At 35.0% G+C, this 22,974-nt stretch overlaps 1 protein-coding gene across 2 annotated transcripts in view; it reads left to right on the top strand.

The window, feature by feature from the left end:
* Positions 1–22,974, top strand: part of DOK6 (docking protein 6) — a 246,417-nt gene that overhangs the window by 98,594 nt on the left and 124,849 nt on the right. For both annotated transcript variants that reach the window (XM_084511406.1, XM_084511407.1), the window contains exons 2-3: positions 3,862–3,969; positions 22,615–22,729. In XM_084511406.1, coding sequence (XP_084367532.1) covers positions 3,862–3,969; positions 22,615–22,729 — 223 coding nt within the window. The remainder of the gene's footprint in view (positions 1–3,861; positions 3,970–22,614; positions 22,730–22,974) is intronic.

Genomic DNA, 22,974 nt, shown 5'->3' with positions numbered 1-22,974 from the left:
TTCGCCCTCTGCATCATCATGAAAATTGTCTTTATGTGCTATAGCAAGTGGCTGCTGAACCAGCTCTCACCTGACCACAAGTGTGCTGAATTACTGCCATTGCTTACTGATGTGGAAGTGCAGATAATGGGGTTGAGAGGAGTGTTTTTACTGCCCAATGGGCATCTTGCAAAACAGAGGGGAAATAATATTTCTGTTTGAAGAGACTCTGCTCTGGCGTGGACTCAGCAGGTAGTTTTGTTACAGTCCTCCTCAGGACTTGTACTGAACTAGTTTGGGTCCTTCTAAATGATACTATAATAGAAAGGAAACCCCAGTACAGCACGTATTTAATGTTATCTTTCTGAATTTCTCTGGGAAAAAAAAAAAAAAAAAAGGATGTCATTAAACTGTTGTTTGCCCTTCACAGAAAATTATTAAATTACTTCTGTTGTTCTGGGTGCCTATCCAAGAATGCTGTAAAACTGATTGAATGATCAAATATTTGGCATTTCTTCAACTATGCATGTGTCAGAAACAGATACTTAAATCTCACAGGAAGTACTAAATATTATAGAGACAAAACCTGCAAGTGGTTATCATTTTCTCTGTTGTTAAAGGGCTGATGCTGAATTCCTTCACAATGACTACCCCAATTATCTGAGGACTTCAGAAGTCTTTCAGAAGTTTTGATTACAGCCAATGGCATCTTAAACTAGGCCAGGGATAAAAGAGCATCTCATAGTTCGTGAATAATTGAGTAGGTTTCTGTATAACAATGAGGTGCCTTATGAAAGGCAAATGTTTGTTTGCTGTGTGCTCGCATCTGCACCTATTTATTCATATTTATAGGTAAATTCATATGCTAATGCATTTTCAAGCACGATGGTACAAACTGTCTGTTGTGATCGGATAAAATGCTGCTGAAATCCACTGGAAATATGTAAGTCTTTTTACCAGTTTTAAAAGTGATTGTAGGTTAAAAAAAATCAAATACAAGAATGTGTCTTGGTGTACCTACTCCAGTGCTGAGTGAGCCGTTGCTTTCTTCAGATCTTTCCTTTCCTTAGAGGTCTGGAAAAAACAGCTGTCAATAAACCAAAACAGTAGCAATCTAAAGGTAAAATGTGAGTTCCTTCCTCTTGCAGTTCAAAGTGTTCTGCTGTAAAAGCAAGTCATTCATCCCACAGCCCATATATATGCCAAAGCTTTTGTGTTTAACACAGCTCTGGGATTAGGCCTAATGAGGAGCATCCCTTAAGATAACTGACATTTGGCCCTCATCAATGGATACTGTGAAGACACCTCTAATAAAGGGCCGGGGGGAGTGGGAGGGGGGTGGTGGTAGTCAAAGCCTCCCTCTTGAATTCTGTTAGTTAGCTGTCAGACCCTCAGAACCCCTTCCACACTCAACCAGGTTGATATCCAGTGGAAAAAAAAAGACTGAAATTGCCAATCAGGAGACCCTGCTCATTTGTCACTGAATGAATTGCTTTGGAGTATGCATTAGATGACCTTTTATCTGGAAGATACTCTCATCCTCCTGGGGAGAAATTTGACTCTGTCACTTAGCTTGTCTAGCTTTCTATTTACTAGGCATGCTTCTGAGGTACTGGATCTAACTGATATTTTAAATTAAAATAAAATATAACCGTGGTGTAGAAAATGAACAAATGAACAAATAATAATAATTTAAAGAATGAACAAATAATAATAAATTAAAAAATAATAAAACAACTCAGTCAATTGATGTAAAATTTCTGTTACCTTATCACCATCTATCCAAAATTCAGGTCACCTGTAAAATGAGGGTTCTGTGGCTGTTCTAAAACCTGCTTTCACTGATGATGAGGCCTGTGGCTTGATCTGTTTTTCTAAAGAGATATCTGTGAGGGCAGCAAACTATTAAGGGCAGATAATGGAAATCAATAGAAGATTTGAAATGAAAGCAATGATTTTTACCTTGATGAAGAACTTCGGAAAATACTATCCTCAGAGGAAAAGAGACGAACTGAAAATACACATAGCCTAAAAAAGGAACGGTTTCCAGAAGAGCTGGGAGTATTATTAAAAGAAACACTTATATTAAATGAATAAATATTTCCTCTTAGGACAGTTGGCACTATTGCTTCTAGTGAGTCAAAGGGAGTCCCTTCAAAAAGAAGTGAATCTTCTGCATCTCCTGCAAATGTGGAGATTTTCGCACCATAACACTGTGAAGAATTAATATGGGTTAAGCAGAAGAAAACTGTGGGAGAAATGTTGTAGTTTTGGTAAAATAAGTTGCAGTGTTGCCAAGAGGTTATTTGAAGAAAGCACTACCTAATAAATATGGTTTATAATGTCCCACAGTGCAAAGCCATTTTTTCAGGAGATAATGATATTCTCTTTTTTTCCCCCAGGTTAGGTGAAGTATTTTCTAAGGTAGAAAGTACAGCTCTACAGTAGTTGCCACTTTACAACCTTAGAAGAAAAAACAAAAACAAAACAAAAACAAAAACAAACAAACAAAAAAAAACTTGTATACTTTTAAAGTCTAATTACAGAAGTTTTCATTAAATGTCTTCATATTTAAATGAAGATAAAAGTACTTATAGTCCAATTAGTAGGTTTTTAAAAGAAAATACTTGTTTTGCCTGATAACATTCATTTGAAATAATGACAACAGGATAGTGTCAGTATTCTTCTATCAAAATGTAGTTAAATAAGCTTAATTATTTTAGTGACACTGTATTTGCTGCTTTTACTCAGTTTAGAGAATACCACACTATGAGAAAACTCAGTTTAGATCTCCTTGCCCCTATTTCATTATTTTTAAATTTTTTTTCTCTAATGTTAGATTTGCTTGATCTGATCATCCAAACTAAATAGTACTGCAGTTCTTTTGTTGTGTCATTAAATTCTGTAGAATTTCTGAAGAAATAAGACTCTTCTGTATATATGGGTGGGAGAACCATTAGCTAACATTTTTTTGTGTTTTATTCTAAATGTACTAGTAAAATAATAACATAAAATTCCGTATGATATTTTTCACAGAGCTGTACAAGTAATGAAAAGGAAAATGAACTAAACTACTCCCATAGATCTTAAAACCATATATAATTCCTTACTTAAGCAAATAGACCAGAAGATTAGCCTCAACCAGCTTTTCTTTGAACTGCAAATGTTTTCTTATTTGATTGATTTTAAACTTCTGGTTATGGCAATATCATCAGACCTTTGGTAAATAGTCTTAAACATGCATTCTAAGTAAAATTTTGTGTGGTTTTCACTGAAATGTTTTGTTTTGTGCTTCTTGGATGTTTTTCTTACATACTACATTCCCAAAATGTAATAATTTGCATAGTTTTTCCTTAGAAAGTTTGTCATTGAATTAAGTGAGAGAAATAGACGCCCAGCAATGGTCACTTATTTTACCTGGAGTTTCTTCTTCTGTGTGTACAAGATATAGTAGCTGCTGATTACTGTGTTATGTTAAAAGCTGCAATAAATGTTTCTGATACTCTTGTAGAAATAGAATATAAATGTGAAAGCTACAAATGCATAGAGTGATATCTGAAAGCACTTTCCCTAATGACAGACTTTTAATTCTTTTCATGTTCAAAGTTCGTGGATTTACTTGCATCTCAGCAATTGTCAAATTTGGCATGTGTGAGAAACTGAAGCAACAAAGTCTATAAAAGACTGACAATCAATATCTATAAATTGAGGAACTGGAATCACTAGAGTAGAAATAATTGATATTTCAGGGTTTTCTAGCCATTTAAAATAAAATATGTTGGCTTTAAAATTTCATACTAAGTGAATTACATAACTGAATGCATTTATGATAACTTCTACCTCTAAAGAAAAGCTAATATAATCCATTGATATTGTTTCCAGATTTTCAGACGATGTTGGCTGGTTTTCAAGAAGGCTTCCAGTAAAGGGCCCAGGAGGCTAGAAAAGTTTCCAGATGAGAAGGCAGCATATTTCAGGAACTTTCACAAGGTAAATCATGCCTTTCTAGTGAACTCAAGCACTGGCTGTCTACCACTCTTCCATGGGAAGAGTGTATTTTTGATATGTCTAGTTTGCAACTAATACACTGGGAATCAGGTTGAAAACCTAACCCTGACACTAAAAACACAGTAAACTTTCTCTATATCTCAGCAATACAGGTCAAATATTACAGTTATTTTTTCTTGATGAGCACAAAAGCCCCAATGTGTGTGAAGTGACAAATTCATGGTTCTTTTTCATTACATATCAGTATTTTGTAAATGTGTTAAATTGGCTGCTTAATCAAATTTTAACCATTATTTATTAAGTATTGACTGAGTTCTGAAGATGATGAATGCCTCAGTTGTAACGGCAACACTCATAGAATAAGTATTTTTTTCCCCAGAACTCTTCAAAATTCACAAGCTTTGTGCACAGCAAGGATTTTTAAGTGTAAGAGTATAGGATTTACTAAATGAGATTTTCCCTGCTTTGTTTGTCATGTCTGCGTTGGAAAACAGGATCTCTGAATCTCATCCTCAGGCTCAATGTCTTTTTAAAATATTTTTGTTTCATTACTATTATTTCATAATAACAATTTGAGACCTTTCTCCTCAATTACTGCCATTCTGCTAAGTGGAGAAGTGATGGAGATATATATGAGTTATGAATACTAATTTTTGCTATTTGAGTGTTACTATTGAGGGAACAGTGCAGGTCATTATGAAAGCAAATATAAATATCCCAATTCTCTCTCTCTCTCTCTCTTTTTTTTTTTTTTTTTCCTAGAGCTTCTTATTGCTTTGTTATATTTTTAAATAGTTCAGTAATGTTTATTGTTATCCAGTGAAAAATGTTAGCCTGTGTTTTGAAATTCCATTTCTTTATCTTTTTTTTTTTTTTTTTTTTAAATATATTGAAAACAGGGTATCTGGTATGCAGAGCTGAAGAAAGGTAACTCTGATGTCTAACAATGAAAAAAAATATTTTATATTGAAGAAATGAAAGACGTTTGTTTGTTGTTGTTGTTGTTGTTTGTTGTTGTTTTTGTTAAGGAAGATTAATATATAGGTTGCAAACCTGACTTCTTATGAAGAGAAAACATGCTCAAAAGGATGAAAGACTCATTATCCCCTAATGTGAATATTAGAATTATTTACATCAACACAGAGATCTTTATTGCCATCTAATCTCTTCGTAACTAGTAGAAGAAAGAGGTGGTACAGAAGTGGCCCAAAACTTACTGGGGTTCTCTAGCAAATTGTGTCCTTCAGATCACTGTAAGTTACTCTGGGAGAAGGTCTATGAATAGCACATAGCCTCATGAGGTTGAATTGTGCATGTTTTCTGTCTTTCTCATGCAAAGGGTTACAAGAAGAAATTTTACATTTCAAGTGGAAACAAGGGAAAAATTGATACCTTTTATATATCAGTATTCAAATAAGTATCCAGGAACACACTTTCCTAGTAAGTAAATCATCAAGGTCTTAAGCATCTCCACTTTTTCACAGATATTTGAACTTGAAATGCAACTTAAGTCAAATTTGTGTTTTAAACACAAAGGTACTTCACCTAGATAGCTACATGTGTCCTACACTCATAGACCTGTGATAGACCTGTGTACTGACTGGGCAATGCAAATTACAGAAAGCACTGTAGGAAAATAAATAAATAAATTTTAAAAATTGGCCTAGTAGTACAAAGCTAGGATCTAAAATCTTCTGTTTTACATATCCTAAATAAATATTTATTAATGTGGAGATAAGCTGACCTCTATAGAAAATTGACTTTTTTTTTTTGTTTTTTTGTTTGTTTACTTGTTTTCTTGCATCCAGGCATTATCTGGATATATTTGTTATTTTGTAAATTCTCTAATGCATTGCTTTGTTTTTCCTAGTGATTTTTCAGTTGTTGTAAATACCAGTAATAGCATTAGTCCTTAAAGACAAGCGCCTCCTGACAGTAACAGTGAATTAGTTTAAACGGGACCTCGTCTGTTCATTCCAGTTTCTGGCATCTAATTATAACTTATCATTACTGTAAATTTAAATCATTACACTCTTGCTCAGGTAAGTAGGCCTAGCTGTATTGTTTTCCCTTGAACATTCATTGTAGAGGTTGTATAAAACAGCTGTGTTTACTCCCATTATTCCAAAGAGGACATAAAGTGGCAATAGTTCCATATCCATCCCAGGGGTAGTAATGTTCCTGGGAGTCATTCTTACAGTATGAGAAAAGGATGAAAAAAGACACCACAATTTTACAGACTTAAAAGAGGGAAGAAATAGCAATAGAAATAGCTTTCTCTCTCTCTCTCTCTCTCTCTCTTTTTTTTTTTTTTTTTTTTTTTTAGTAGAAAGTAGAATTATGTGAAATGTGAAATTCTTCTTTTAGGCTTTGGAAGCATGCTGATCAGAGAGTACCTGTTAAGGTACTGTTAAGGGTTTAGCCTGTTAGGGTTAACCCTTAGGAGAGGGTTGCAGGAGGCTTAAAGGAAGTCAGCATGGCTAAGTAACATTGTGAAAAAGTTATTAGAGATAAGAAAACAAACTAAAAAATCTAAAGTGTATCCAAACAGTCTAGAATGCATAATAAAGTTGGCCAATTAATTGTTGGAACAGAATTAGAAAGATCAAAGTAGATTTAGAAAGAAAAGAGTAGAGCTTGAAGAACAAATAGTAACGAGAGTCAAAACTGGTTATAAGTACAGGTCCGGGTACATCAGGAGAATAGGTCTGAAAAAAAAAAAAAAAAAAAAAAGTTCTACATCCAAATGATAAACTTGATCATAAGCGCTCAACCCCAGGTAGGCAGTGTGGTCACTAATGAAGTATGGAGAACAAGAGGCCAAAGGGAACTTAAGAACAATGTAGCTGAATTACTAAGGGTAGTCTGTTATGGGAATTGATGTGGACTCTTCCATTTCTTGTAAAATCTCCAGTTTTCTCACACGTTTTCTCACTAATGAGGTAAATAATGTTCATGTAAAATGAAGGTTCTAGGAGCTGGGTCTGTCTCTGACAATATATTGCTATCTTGGAGCACAGGCAAGAAAAGCCTGAAGTATAAGAGGTATGGCTTACACTTCAGGACTTACTGATTTATTTCCCCCAGTATGAAACCCTTCATTATTTCAGCCCCCCAGTATTTCAACCCTTCCAGTCTTGAAGAAAACAGAAATGGAAATACTCTCTTCACAAGGAGGCACGGGGCAAGAGGCAATGGGTAGAGCTTGCTTCAGGGGAAATTCTCTAGATATAAGGGGAAAAAAGAAATTCACCATAGGAACAATTAAGCATCAGAGCAGGCTGGGCAGAGAAGTCAGTATCTATGTGCTGGAAAAATTGAAGAACTAGCTTTTTAGGGTCCTGTGTAACCTTATCTAAGGCCCTTCTTTCAAGGTTGGACCAGATGTTAGCCAAGGGTCCCTTCTAGCTTAGACTTCTCTGTGAACTGTGGAGTATGTGTGATTAAAGTGTCTACAAGCTCTTGATATATCCCTGGGCTGCTTGCATTGTGTCAAACTGGTCCTGTCCTCTCTTGAGTATATTTCAGTTATTTCTAGTGATGAAAAAAAATATACTTAATCTTCCTAGTGTCTTTTAAAACAGTCTCAAGAGACCTATTCTTTGAACTGCTCTAGTGTTATTGCTTTATAGTTGAGGACATGATGGTGTGTGTGTCAGTTATGTATAGTCTGCTTTTCCTATGAAAATCTATCCATGTTTTGGCTAGATTTAAAGACTTTGCAAACTTGTATTTTGTGCATGTTTGTTAGAAACACTTCTGACTTTGACAGCTAAAATGTCTCATGTCATCTGTAATGCTTCGTGTGTGATGGAAATTCAGATAATTTTCTCTCTTGAGTAATGAAATGTGTTCCCCCCAGTTATTTCAGGGCTAACACCTGACATTCACTCTAATAACTATTTGTCATTTCTGAAGACTTTTGTAGGGTCAGGTATTTGAGATGAGATCACGGACACATTCTCTGTATATACCTCTTACATCTAGGTAACATGGAAAAGGAAGTTATTGAATTAAAACTTAGAGAAGAAGCAGACCAAATGTTAGAGAGTGGTTAAAATAAAAATTAAAAAGTAAAAGAATAAAGCACTGGCACTCTATGAGAACACGTTATTGATTAGATATCTGGGAGAATCACAGAGTGGCTGAGGTTGGAAGGGACCTTCGAAGATCACATAGTCCAACCCCCCTGCCAAGCAGGATCACCTAGAGTACATTGCACAGGATGGCATCCATGTGGGTTTTGAGTTTCTCCAGAGAAGGAGACTTCACAACCTGTTTGGGCAGCCTGTTCCAGCACTCTGTCACCCTCAGAGTAAAAAAGTGTCCTCTCATATTCAGGAGAACTTCCTGTGCTTCAGTTTGTGCCCATTGCCTCTCATCCTCTCACTGGGCACAAATGAATAGAGACTGGCTCCATCACCCAAAATATCAAGAGCTTGCAGCAGATGGAAACCTAGTTGATCTAGGAGAAACTGAGATGAGAAATGCTGAAGGAAAAAAATGGAACCAAAAGATGTTGAAGAGTGTGTGTATTTTTAAGGGTAAACTGAAATCCCTTCTAGCTGATTTTACACAAAACCGAAGTGACTGATACAGAAGTAAAAATCAGACAATGGGAGGGAGGGTGACAAGAAAGCAAACAGTATGAACACAGTTTGTCTCTTCAGCTCAATCATATCTGGGGTAAAGAGTATCAGTGCAGCAGGATGGATGCACATTAAGTGGGGTCATTCAGATTTTTTACACGAAATCAAATTTCTCTCTAATAACACTGCCTCATTTGTTTTGGTAATTAGAATGGGTGTATTTCTCAGAAATTTGCCAGGAGTCGCAAATGCTGAAATAAGAAGAGCCTGTGTTTGGGAGTGTTTTAGTGCCACATACGCAGATGAATCTGATGGAGAGGTACTTCTGAGAAGAGAGATGGGAAGTGAGGTCTCTAATGGAGGTCTCCACTGCTCCTTGTGGTGAGATCAAAAAATAAGTGATTGAGATAGGTTTTAAAACAATTGGGGTGCTGCATGGGGTATCACACTTACTAAGCACTCCTTTGGATGTAAGTGTTGTTGAGAATTTGAATCCTGGGTATCTCAAATTCAAATTGAAAGTTTAAAGGACATTTTTTTGACTTTCATTTGTTTTCACCATACAGTTGCTCTGTTCCTTCCTTGCCAATATAATCTTCACTTCTCAGAAGTGAGGAAGGTGTGAAAGGAAATTAATATCTGTGAAACCATCAGTGTAAAACATATTTGTGTGTTGACCATTATGTTGAGGGAAGCCAGGGTGTTATCACTGTAGAAAAAAATGCATGAAATTATGAGAATAACAAATAATTTTTAAACCCTCTTAATAAGGGTGCGTAAGAAGATGGAGCTAGGCTTTTTTCGTTGATGTCCAGTAACAGGACAAAGGGTGTTGGACACAAACTGAAGAGCAGGTGGCTTCTGAACAACAGAAAGTACTTTTGCACTGCGATGCTAACCAAGAACTGGCACAGGTTGCCCAGATAGATTGTAGTGTTTCCATCCTTGAAGAGAGATAAAGGCTGTCTGGATATGATCCTGGACAACAGGTTCTAGGTGACCCTGCTCAAGCCAGGGGGTTTGGACCAGACAACATCCAGAGGTTCCTTCCAACATCCAATATTTTGTGATTCTGTGTTTTTTTCTGAGGTGAAAAATAGGAAAAATCAAATGTGATCATATAATCAACACAATGTGTATCATAATATATATAGAAGGGCTACCAGTAAACATGTAGGTATATTTGTGTTAACACGCAGCTTCAGAATCAGACCTGGTGGGCCTCACTGCCATACAAGGAGACAACATGGTAGACTAGACCTATAGAACTAGTATTCAATGTAATATGTATATGTTCCTTTCCTACCCTTCAGCATTTGAGTCTGTCTTTGTTGTTGTTGTTGTTTCCCAATATTTTGTGTATCTATTTTCATTATTTATTTGGAGAATGTAGGTATATAACATAAGGTTCATTACAAACGTTAAAGACTTAATTATCTAACATGCTATTTGCTAACACCAGCAAAGAACATTAGGTGAGGATTCTTTTTTTTCATATTGACAATTTTTTTTTCATTAAATATGCTCTGAATTACGTGCAAGTGTTTTGTGGGGGTGAAGGGGGAGGGGGAAATGCTTACTATTTTGATGTAGAAATGGGAAGAGGCATACTTCCTTGTGTACTAAAAGGAAGCAGACATACAAACATTATGTTACGGTGTACCAGGGAGGGCAGACAAGTTTGTCACTGTAATTTACTTTCTTTTAATAAAGACAGGTGAAATACAAGTCTTGCAAGTACTAACAGTTTCATTTAAGGTTTGGATTTTATAGTGAGGGAAGATTTACAATGTAATAAAGAACAGTATTTGAAAATTGGCAGAAAACTACCTAATTTTTACTTCTTCACAGAAGGAAATTTGAAATTCAAATCACTGGCTGATGAAGAAGGTTATTAAAAATTCATTAGAGCTGAAAATATAGCTGTGTGCAATTGTCATAATAGATACTCAAAATTAATTTATCCCCAGTGACAAATAAGGTAAATTCGATTGATCAGCTAACAAATTTCAGTTAATTTTATAAGTGAATGAAGTGAAAACATTTCAAAAAAAAGTCAAAAAATTGGAATTATTTCATTTTAAAAAATCTAAAGGAATGGCAGAGTTTCTGTTCAGCATCTTTGCATCTTTACAATTCTTCTTTCCCTTATTACTGCATATTTTTAGTTTTCTTTTGCCTCAGGTTCTCTCTATGTTATTTTTCTTTCTCTTTCATTTTTCTCTTAGAGACTTCTGAACCACTTTGATTGTGTGTGTATGCACACGTACACACTGAATTTAGGTTAATTTAAACTTTTTTTCTTTCTCTATATGTTAATTTTTGATCCAGTTGATGATTTTTTCTACTGAGCATGAAGAATGTCATAGTTAATCTGGTGCTCTTAAATAATTCTTTCAGAATATATGAAAAGCCTACTATGAATATATGCATTTGTGCTTAAGAAGAACAGCATCAAAATTTCAGGTTTTGCATTGCTGAGATGGGACAGGAGGTTATTTTTAAAGACATTGAGGCAAAAAATCAACCCTTTAAAAATCAATGGGTAACTTTTTAATTTTTTAGTTTTTAGTATTATTATTACATTTTTATTGTATTAATCAATGAAACAAAAAACTTAAGATAGTGGCTATCTCTTCTGTGCATTCACAAGAATGGTACCACTTGCAGATCCCCCAGCAGAGTCCTGTGTTTCTGTGGGGCTTAGTCTCCTTTGGGACAAAGTGAGCAGGGCAGAAACGAGAGGGTTCTGATGACATCCCTTCTCCTTTCCTGTCTAATGTCCTTTCTACTTTTCTCAAAATAGCTCTTGATAGCCCAGCTGATCCTCAGTATCTGAAGGGTGCCTAAAAATTGCGGTGTAAAGTACCTCTCAGTCATGTCTTGTTTTCCTCTGTGAGTAGTACAGTAGAAATAAGCCAGCCTTCCCTATCTAGTTTTGACCCGAGATTTCCCCAGGGTTTCAAGATCTGGCTAAAAGGAGCTACAGTTGAATTTTAGGGCTTTCACAGTGTCAAAGGAATATGAAGAGGAGTTGAACCTAAGGCTCAGCCACTGGCATTGTATACATCCTGAATACAGCCAAAATAATTTATGTGCATTGAAAGTTGCTTATATCCTCTACACTCCTTATTCAATTTGTCAGGAGATAAACTGCAGTGATACACTTCATAGCTAGTGTTATATCTCACAGTTTTGCAGTAAGAATTATGTACCTATCACTGTATTCAATTAAGTTAAATTTTGTAAGCATGTCTTTGCTTGTAATTTGTTTTGAAATATATCCCATGTTAATAAACACTTACTTTTAATTTAGCTTATCTAACAAGATAAGTGGCAATTATTAGAGGTCAGCCAATTTAAGTACAGCAAAAAGAAGGTTTAAAGGAACTTTTAGAAAAGTAGTTTTCCCCTGTCCTCTTTACTCAAATAGCAATAATGTGTTCCTTTTAATTAATGAATATGTTTGGGCTGAAACTAGAGAAGGTCTGGACATAATTATATACTTTGAGAATGTTATAAGTGAAAACTTTGAGAAATGAAAACAGATTCTAATTGTCCACTATGTCCTTTTGAGGCTATTAAAACTCATATAATGATCTAATTCATTTATACATTCACTTTGAAGTATTGTCTTATTATAATAATTGGATAATTAAAGTACACTCATGATGATGATGATAATAAAAATAATAATAACTCTATTTTGTTCCTCAGGCATAAGAAAAGTGCTACTCTTTGCATACCTAGTAACTATAGCAGGAAGTTTGATGTTAAAAGTCTCTGTTGTTTATTGTAGATGAAATTTAGGAAGATAATTGGGAAGCCTGTTTTATTTCAGTTGTGAATCATCTCTGCATGGTGTTATATTTCAAGTGTGAATCTGGGTTCCAAAGTGCAGTCTTTTAGTATTAAAGTATTAGTTATTTTAAACTTTGCCAACACTCACTTTTACAGAGGACTTCCACCCCCACACACCCCACCCCACCTCCAATTTTTAGAGGTACAATAACATAGCAGTCTGATATTCTTTGCACATTGAAATGAAGGGGAAAACATATTTCAAAGATTCTTTAGGATAGCAGGGAAACTGGATTGGAGAGAACTGTTTTTTTGTTGATGATATTCTGTTTTGTTTTGTTTGGTTTGGTTTGTTGTTTTTTTTTTGTTTGTTTGTTTTTGTTTGTTTTTTGTTTGTTTGTTTTTGTTTTGTTTCATTTTGTTTGTCTTTTAATTTTTATTACAAATGATTGCCTATAAAAATACTCTTTAAAATGTGCAGGCATTTCTTCTTCAGAATGTATTTAAAAATCCTTATTAAGGGAAGAGGTGCATGTTCACAGGAACTGATCAGATTTTAACTATTGCTTTAAAACACCAGGCTAACTTCCTCCTCCCCCCCCCAATAAATAAATAAATAGAATGGCTGAATTTATACATTATGGAGATATTCTTCAGTTCTTTAATTTTTGCAGTATTACAGCAGCAAAGTTTGAGAGAAAATAACTTGGCCCGACAAAAAACTAATTTTCATCTATTAAAAGTAGATAGCATGACAATATGTTTATTCTTCCCTGATAGGTTAGATTTATACAATGTGAAACGTTGCAGAATTTGAAGTGGCTTAACAAAAGCTAATATAATTAGTTTGTGTTCTATCCTTAATTGTTTTAGATTTCATTGAGGCAAAGAAAAGAGTTTGCTTATATGGTAAGTGGCCAATTAGAATGCAGCTTAAGTCTGGGTCCTGAGATAGTAACCCTTTTACAAATCACCAATAGTGACACTTAGCAATACTTAGCAATAGTGATGACTTAGAAAAAGGAGAGAGTTGAGGTGAAGATTAACAATTTATCTTTCTTTTATATTTATTTAAGTTCTGAGTTTTTTTTTTTTAAACAGTTACTGTATTTGATAACATAAATTTGTGCACATACATCCTCTAAAAATACCGATTTTGTTTTTAATTTTTTTAAATCTTAATTTTATTTTAAGGGCAAGAAAATATGATTCAGTATCTCTCTGCTATCAGACCTATACATATCCCATCAAACTTTATGTTCTTGCCCTGACATTACTTATCCTGATCTATTTTGAATATGTGTTCATTCTGTCCCTATTGTTTTGTTTCTGTAATCCACCTTTTAAGTTATCAGATAAAATTCTTGCTGCTATATAAGTATGTTCTCCATTTAGTGCTTGCAATAATGAACATAATTTACTTGGTAGCAGTTTCTTAAACCCTTATTCCTCTGAAATGGCAGCTGGAGACCTGCCCCAGAGGCATAATGTGGAGGTTGATATGCCTTTCCTTGGCAAAATTCCTGGAGAGCGTTGTTACCATAACAACTCATCATCTTCCAGGGATAAATCTGCATGCAGAGATGGGAAAAACTGTTCTGTCTTTTCTGTGAATTTATATTGCTTTTGTATGATCTATTCCTTCACTTTTCTGATCTCTTAATTTCTCTTTTCCATTCTCTTCCTCCTCTAGTCTGGTGTTTTAAGTTTTGCAGTTCTTTCATGCAATATTTTTTTTCTGCCTCTTAGCACTTTTTTCCCTCAAGTCTTGTTTTTCAGTTTCTTGCATCATGTTCCTATTCTTGATCATCATGTGCTGCTCTTGTGCAGGATGAACTATACTGAAGTCAGGAAAACATGTTTCACCTTAAATTCTCTGAACGTTTTAATACCATATGGATTTACCCAAATCCCTAAGGGTCCCAAAAGACTTGCAGATCTTTTAGCATCCCTTTCTTAGGCTCATAAGTTCATTCAGATGTGAATGGACCTCAGGAAGTCTGTAGTCCAACCTCCTACTCACAGCAGGGCCAACTCTGAGGTCAGATCTGGTTACTCTGAGCTTTGTCCAGTTGGTTATAAACCCCCCCAGAAATGGAGACCGCACAGCCTCTCCAAGCCACCTATCCCACTGACAGGCTGTCCTTGTGGGGAAAACGTTACTTTTTACATCCAGCCTGGACACCTCTAGTCGCAGTTTATGTCCATTGTCCCTATCCCTCCCACCATGCACAGCTGTGAAGGGACTGGCTCCATCTCCTCACCTCTGTGCGAACACTGGGGGCTGTTATTAGATGCCCCTGAAACTGTCCCTGCTCCAGGCTGGAGCAGCCCACAGCCCCACAGAGTAGGAGCTCTGACTGTTTTTGGGGGCACTGATCAGCTTGCCCTGATCTATCAGTTGTATTGGGGTCCCAATTCTGTAATCCCAGAGGTCTTTATGATTTTCAGGCAGTGATTTTTTTTTTTCTTTCCTCAAGCCAAAGCCACATCTGTCTTTGTCTGAAGCAGTAACAAGACTTCTACTCTGTGGCAATTGGATTTAACCATGTGAAAGGAGCCCCAGCTAACTGCAGATAGGATGACTGAAAACTGAGCTAAGGGAGATTTTTTTAATTTTTATTTTTTCCTTTGGGTTACTCCTCTTTGTATTCTGTTCATCTGCAGTGGGCTGGTATCTGCTTTTCTCCTTTTGTAGAGTGACAGCAGCATTCAGTGTGACTGGCATATAGGTGGCTCCTATCCCCTTTTCCTGTTATAGTTATGAAAGTTAACATAGCTATTGCTTTATATATTGCTCTCTTCTTATTTCTGGCTTAAGGTTGTTCTCAGCTGCCTGGGCATCACTTGCTAGAGCCCCTTCTCTTTGCCACTGTGTTGGCTTTTGCTTTGTTTTATTAATGCACAGCAGATGGTAGTATGCAGGCCATTATTTAGAAATAAAAGGGTTTACAGTTACATTTTGTAGCACGCTCTTCTGCTTCTAATTTTGCTAGTTAGAAATTAAATGACAGGAAGGTAGTGCACAATGCAATACAGAATCAGAATTATGTAAATTCAGACTTTTTCTTCTGACCAAGCAATTTCCAGGACTCTGCACAGCGGAAGTAATATTAAATAGCTGGAATCTTAGAATCATTTCCCTCCCCATTTCATATGGGAGGCACATGTTTGGAAGAAATCAAGTAGGATACATCCCAGAATATCCCACTTGAGATTTTATGCATTTTTTATGCATTTTTTTTCCTTCCTTTCTGGCCCTCCTTCTTATTTACTGTGGATTTTTTTTTTTTTATTATTATTATTTTTGGTAGTGAGATGGATGTAATATCCTATTTGGAAGTCATATTTCTATAATTGTAGAAGATTTATCCAACCTATTTAAATGTACAAATTGAGCACCAGCGTCCTAGTATACATGTAGTCTTCACATGTTTATGTGACACAGAAGTGGATACTGCAGGTCCTAGATAAGCCCATCCATTTTTAAAATGTTCCCTGACCAGAACAGATTTTAGTATAATAAACAAATAAATGTCCAGTGTAGGTCAGTGATAAATTATGATGGATTCAAGAGAAAGTGGAATGAATTGTTCCTAAAAGTCGCTCTCTCTGAAAAGAACTAAATGCATTTCCAAAGAAAATGATCAGTAAAATGTGAAATTACATTGACAAGAAGCAATAGAACACAGTTAATCTGAGTCTTTATTTAAATTAAATGTATTTTGAAATTTAATTGCATTTCATATCTAATAAGATAAGGAAAATGCAAAAATAAAAATAAAAAAAGCATACATGAAATAGCATGCTTTAATTTAAATTACGTTGACAGGGACTGTTTAGTCATATTGTCATATCAAATATTTTGCTAAAATAATGGAAATATAATTATTTCCTGTCATTTACTTAGATTGCAACTGTACTTCCAAAAGGAAGACTGTAGATTGCTATAACATGGGCCACAGACTCACAAACAGAAAAAAATGTGATTTTTTTCCCTACTTGAAAATAAGCTCTTGACATGCTGAGTTGTTACAGCTGGAGCTCAAACTAAGAGAGTTATGAAATGTCACATAAAGATAAGGTCTAAAGTACCTTTAGAAGGACCAGAAGTTTTTTATCAGCAATGTATTATCTGATCTTGTTATGCAGACGTAATTGTAATTTGAGGTTGGATCTACTATTAAGAGATTTTTTTATTTTTTTTTTTTCCGTTTAAGAGTTCTGAGTACTTTCCTTGATCATCATCCCACACCTGTATATCTTGCTTGGACTTAGGCTATTGCTACTTGCCACTGTAGACTATCTTATGATAGTTTTATTTTATAATAGAATTATTTACTAGGAATCCACAGCACGAATTTACTGAAATAAGGTGATAGTTGTTTCAGCTAAGGAGAAGTTAGGTTCGACTTCTGAAATCAGGATGGTGTTTTAGATCTTTCCCAAGTCTGTCGACGCAGAAATTTATGTAATCTGAAAAGGCCAGTCCTTTACTTTTACATGTAGTTCAGTCCTCTGATATTAGGCAATACTGGGAAATTCTGGCAGAGAATAGGAAATGGAAGCATTTATGCTAATAGTGTTAGTGTAAAATTTGGGATCTGCATGAAAGGTGAATTATGTTCCTGTGGACATCTTAGGGTACAAATGATTATCCTAGGACGGAAGATAGCAAAAATCTTCAAGGAAGCTAAAATTTTTATTTTCTTATGGAGATTATAAATTCTTCCTCTCACCCTCTCATCTTTTTTGAGTATAGGTGAGATCCTATATCAAAACAAAGCAAGTATGAGTTTTGGGTCCATCTGCAGACAAGGATAAACAAAAATGATGATGATAAGTGGAAGTGCATCTTGAAGCAATCTTGAAATTACTATGAAGTGTCCTGCACATGTGAGAAATGGCAGCAGGAAACTAACTACAGTTTTATTTTCATTCTTGCTCAATGTTTAGCGTTCCTCTGTAAAGAAGTTTTGCATTTTGGTGAACAATCTGAGGCTCACCAAAAAAAATTTGTGTGCAGATCAAGTACATTTCTCTTCCTGAGGCTATGCTGGTGATTACTTATGTTGATGTAGAAATTTTGTGGTAATATAAATTCAGGACTATGAGAGGAAGCAAGCTACAGAAACCAAAACTAATGGGTTGCACTGAGACACTGTTACAAGCTGAGCCTAGCCTAATTTTGCAATGTCAGAACTGCCTATACCTATCCTAGAATATCCTCTACCACAGAGATCTTCAGTCTTAGGTCCTTTTTCACCAAATCTTAAATGAAAGGAAAGGAGATAGATGTCTCTTCTATAGCAATGTCAGAAAGTCCCACTAAGAATGAAAATAAAAATAAAATAAATTAAAAAAAAAAAAAAAAGCTTTTGTATATGAAGAAAAATGAACAACAACAACAACAAAAATCTTGGCAAAGAAAGTTTGTTTAAATTAACTATTTATTTATTATTTATAAATAAATTTATTATTTATTAACTAAATTAACTATTACCTATATTCTTTTCTTCAACTAGTGTTCATTGTCATCTTAGAAACAAATAAAATGGTTTTAGAGATTGACAAAATCAAGAAACCAAGTAGAAATAAAACCCAAGGAAATGTATGTGTAGGATGCTGAGTGATGGACATATGAGGCGGGAGTGAGGAGTAGGAGAACTGAGAAGAAGGCCAGGTGCTAGGAGTCCCTTGCATGTACCACAAGGAGTTCCATATGGAGGTATGCACTAAGTGATAGAAGAGAAAAGCTCTAAGTTAACATACTAAAATTAGTAAAAACATGTAAGCTATGTAGTCATAGCTTAATACAAAAGGATCTATTTTGCTTAATAGAAGAAATCACAAAAGCTAAGGGTAGGCAACAAATCCATTTGCAAGATTACTCACAAAACGGGTGATAGGGATTTTATTTGTTATTGAAGTTTATTCTTGCTTTGGTGTAGAGGGACATAACTGTGGGTAAGGAGGGTGTTGGCAGGGGAGGAAAATAAGAAAAATGATTTTCATCTTTTTTATTTATTTCTTTTACTTTTACTAATATACCATTTTTTAGGCAAATTTTAATCCCACTATTTTTATATTTCCACCTGTATTGTGTAAAGTCTAGGCAGGGCTTTTCAGCCCATTAAAATCTCTCCTTATTCTTTTCTTCTTTATGATACAGTTTTACTAATGGTCTACTAATGGTTTACTAATAGTAGATAATTCCAGAATACTATATTTTTATTGTAAAAAACAGCAGTATTTTCAGTGAATTAGCTTTTTGACACAAATATAAATAGTTGCAATTTCCTTATAAAAAGGTTTTTTTTTTTTAATATATTGAAATTTTGAACTTCTAAAAATCACTGAGATAAAGCAGTCTAGTTGCCAAACCAAAGTTTGTTTTTCATTCATACAAAATAATATAAATTCTAAGGTGTTTATTTTTTTAATTGCAAACATTCAGTGTGTAGAAAAATGATTCATGCTTCATTGGCATTAAACCCAGAATTCAGGGTTTGATTAACTTCAGATCTCTCTAGCTGTGGGAGGAAAGACTTTCACAGCATTATTACTCTCGTCTCTGTCTTTCCGCTCTGATTGTGAAGGGAAGCATAATTTCAAAAGGTGAATATGGAAGCAAAAATTCATGCCTCCGATTGATATTAAAAGTTACATATTCAATAGAAGTCATATTTTTTAGTATGACCTCTCTGTTAATATCAACTCGTATTTCTGTGATGTTAACTGTTGTCTGTTTCCTATAGATAAAACTAGAGCAGTTTCTGTAACTTGTGTTGTTTGATTTACATGAGCCAACAAAGTGCCCTTGCCACAAAGAAGGCTAGCAGAAAGAAGGCTGCATTAGTCAAAGTATTACTAACAGGTCAAGGGAGGTGGTATTTCCCCTCTATTCAGCAGCACTGGTGAGGCCACACCTGGTGTACTGGGACCAGTTCTGGATTCCCCAGTACAAGAGAGACATGGACATACTGGAGAGAGTCCAATGAAGGGCCACAAAGATGATGAAGGGATTGGAGCATTTCTGCTATGAGTAGAAACAGAGACAGCTGGTACTGTTCAACCTGGAGAAGGGAAGGCTTGGGGAGATCTCATTAATGTCTATAAATTCCTGAAGCGAGGGTGCAAGGAGGACAGAGGGCACAGGAACAAACTGAAACATAGTGGGTTCCCTCTGAGTATCAGGAAGCACTTTTTTTTTTTTTTTTTTTACTGTGAGGGTAACCAAGCACTGGGAAATGTGGAATTTCCCTCCTTGGAGATATTTATAAGCCATCTCGACATGGTCCTGGGCAACCAGCTCTAGGTATCCCTGCTTACGCAGTTGGACCAGATGACCTCCATAGGTCCCTTGCAACCTCAACTGTTCTGTCATTCTGTGATATTCATTGCTTTCTCAGATATAGTAATGGGACTGTGTCCTAAAGCTGAGTTCCTCTTTCACTTTTCTTTTTTTCTATGTTTGACTAATTATTTTTTTTACTGATCTCTGTATAAATTCCTTTTATCCATAGATTGTTATAATGAAATCAGTATTATTTCAAGATCTTCAGTTCTTGTAAAACAAAGTATTTCAAGGTGTAAGATATGATGTATTTAAAAAAAAAACAAAAACAAAAACAAAAACCTTTTTTTTTTTTTTAACTGCCAGAAATACATGTATTTTGGCTACTCACGTTAAACCATTAAAACATTTGATGAGAAAAGTTATATCTCACAATATCTCCTGATAGTTTGAAACAAGTCCATTATTTTTGAAGGATGTACACAAGGGAAATATGACCTGCATGAAACTGAATGGCTCTAAAAAAATGTTTTGTTTTGTTTTGTTTTGTTTTGTTGTTTGTTTAAAAAAAAAAAAAAAAAAGAAAAGAAAAGCAAATGTCAGGGAGTTTGGAAGAAGCAATTTATGTTGGGAAGAGGTTATTCATGTACGTAACACACAGGAGTTATAAGAAATTCTGTGCTGTCTGGGGAGGCAGTATGATTCCAGAAACAAAGTTGAAATGTGTTTAAAACAAAACCCTTCTTCCCCTGAATTGAAACTGCTTTTCTTCACTTGTCTTGCATTTTGTTCTACTGAATCTCTCGTGAGGGCACTGAAGAGCAGAATGTCAAAATTTGGTGCTGTTCTGATAGTCTTGTTCTGACATGAAGTTCCCACCAGCACATAAAATAAAATTGTGGTTTTTGTTCATTTCATGCTGACGGTATTTACAAGTGTATAAATGGTCTTACATAGAAAATGTTCTGTCGATATTAAATTAAGTCAGCTTTATGTACTGATCAACAAGACAAGCCATAAAATCATCTTTTCAGATAGATATGTATGCCTCCTTCGTTGTCTGCAGTTACCAAAGTCTGAAAAAAATTACTGTGAACGTTACGTTACTTTGGTGCCAGCAATGTAAACTTTGGTTTGGATCTATTATTAAACTTATCAGCATTGCAGGACTTTTGGTAATCTTTAACACTTGAATGTTAAAGAAAATAATATGTCTTTACTGTCTGAGAGAGATTGAAAGAACGTTTAATATGTCCTCTTGTCACTATTCAAAGCGTTTATGTTGTCTTTCCTGTTATTCCAGGAAGAAACATTTACTCTTCATAACGTAACAAGACTTAAGATTGTTTTGTATATTATGAACAGTCATACACATTCTCTGAATAAGACAGTGGTATTTAGTATTCAGACCCTCTCTTGCCCTCTAAGCAAAAATAAAAATAAATAATAACAATAATAATAATAAAAGAACAAAGAGAGAGAGAAATAAATGATTTCTTGCAAAGCCCTATTGTGTTAGGAACCCAATGGCAATGCAAGTGCCCATGTCCAGAAAAGGCCAAAAGGTCACCTTGGGGAAACTACAGGTCTGACAACCTCACCTTAGACCATGGGAAGAACCATGTTAAAACACATTTCTAAAACACATTTCTGGGCATGTGAATGAGAGTTGGGAAAAGATGGCATCAGTTCACCAAGGGTAAATAATACCTGACCAATCTGATATCTATCTATGATTAAATCACAGGATTTGGGAATGAGAAGAGAACAGTGGTTGTTATTGAGTACCTCTAATTTAGCAAAGCTGAGGACATTGTCAAACTAGAGTGAATTTTGCTGAAATCAAGATCTCAACAACACCCATACAGTCCATTTCATGCTTTGTCTCAATTTCTTTCCCTGGCTTCTTGATGGCTGACCCTGCTCATCTGCTCTCAATCTTTTTAGGAATTGCCCTAGCATGCTTTTTTTTTATTTGTTTTACTGCACCATATAAAGCCTGCCTCATAAAAAAAAACATTCTTCCAAGTATCTTAAAAGGAATGCTAGAGCTACACACAGGGATCATCAGAACTCAAAAATAAATAAATAAAACCCCACCCACTTGTAGTCCATTTTTTCCCCTTGGTTGATATTTGAAAGAAATTAATTCTGCCTGAGGCAGATGTTCTGCCTGGGTGGAAAACCTAACTATAAACAGATAAAGTTTGCCCAGAGTTACAAGTAACCAAGAACATTTTACGATAAGTGCTAAGCAGCTTAATATAGGCTGTGCTACCAACCCAAGTTGTAAAAACATGTTCTTCTTCCATTTTTGTTAATTGTAGTTATCTACTTGCATCAAAGGAAGCTGGAAATAGATCGGATTGCTTATGCTGTAAATTTGCTCTCGGAGTTTTTGTTTTAATTGATAAGCTTTACTAATATTTGGAAAATAAAATAAATTTGTCGGTTCTGATGAGGATGACAATTACACTTTAAAGAAATGAAGATCTATCCACACAACTGTAGTGATATTAATTGGCATGATCACTGAGTTACTTGCCTGAACCTATAATACACTGTTGTTTCTACATTAGGTATATATTTAATGTAGATTTCGAAATTTATAAAAGTTGTATGAATGTAGAAATTGAAAAATTATTATACAAGACTCTTAGTATCATTGTAGTATCTGTGTTTTCAAGCAGAAATTTATTATTAAAATATACTTCACTTTTTGATATATTGAATTTTATAGAATGTTTTACAACTTTAAACAGTAGTTATTTATTTGTTTTTGTCAATGACAAACCTACAAATTTAGCTAGCCTTAGTTGGGGGGGGAGGGGAAGTGTGGGGGGGTGGATATAGGGAATATAGACTGTAGTAAAAATTGCGTTGTGTATTCTTATTTGTATTATTTATAAACTGACCTAAAATATTTTTCTTCATTTTAAGGTAACAGAGCTGCACAATATCAAAAACATAACTAGATTGCCTCGAGAGACAAAGAAGCATGCAGTGGCAATTATCTTTCATGATGAGACCTCAAAGACATTTGCGTGTGAGTCAGGTAAGCAATTGGTATTGCATCTTGGGCTTGATGAAATCAAGTTACACATCAAAGCCTTGCTCAGATGAATTAACTTAAAACACCAGAGAGAATTCCTAAAGTTAAAGAAATGTGTTATAAACAAGAATTCTGGTGTTTGGGGTTTATGTTTTGGGGTATCTTTTTGTGTTTTTGTTTGTTTGTTTGTTTTTCTCTTTGTTTTTGTTTGTTTGTTTGTTTTATAATACAATTTGGGAGATGTTGGG

Source organism: Aythya ferina (genome assembly GCF_964211825.1).
Source record: "Aythya ferina genome assembly, chromosome: 2".
NCBI lineage: Eukaryota > Metazoa > Chordata > Aves > Anseriformes > Anatidae > Aythya > Aythya ferina.
This window is presented reverse-complemented; position numbering and strand designations above follow the sequence as displayed.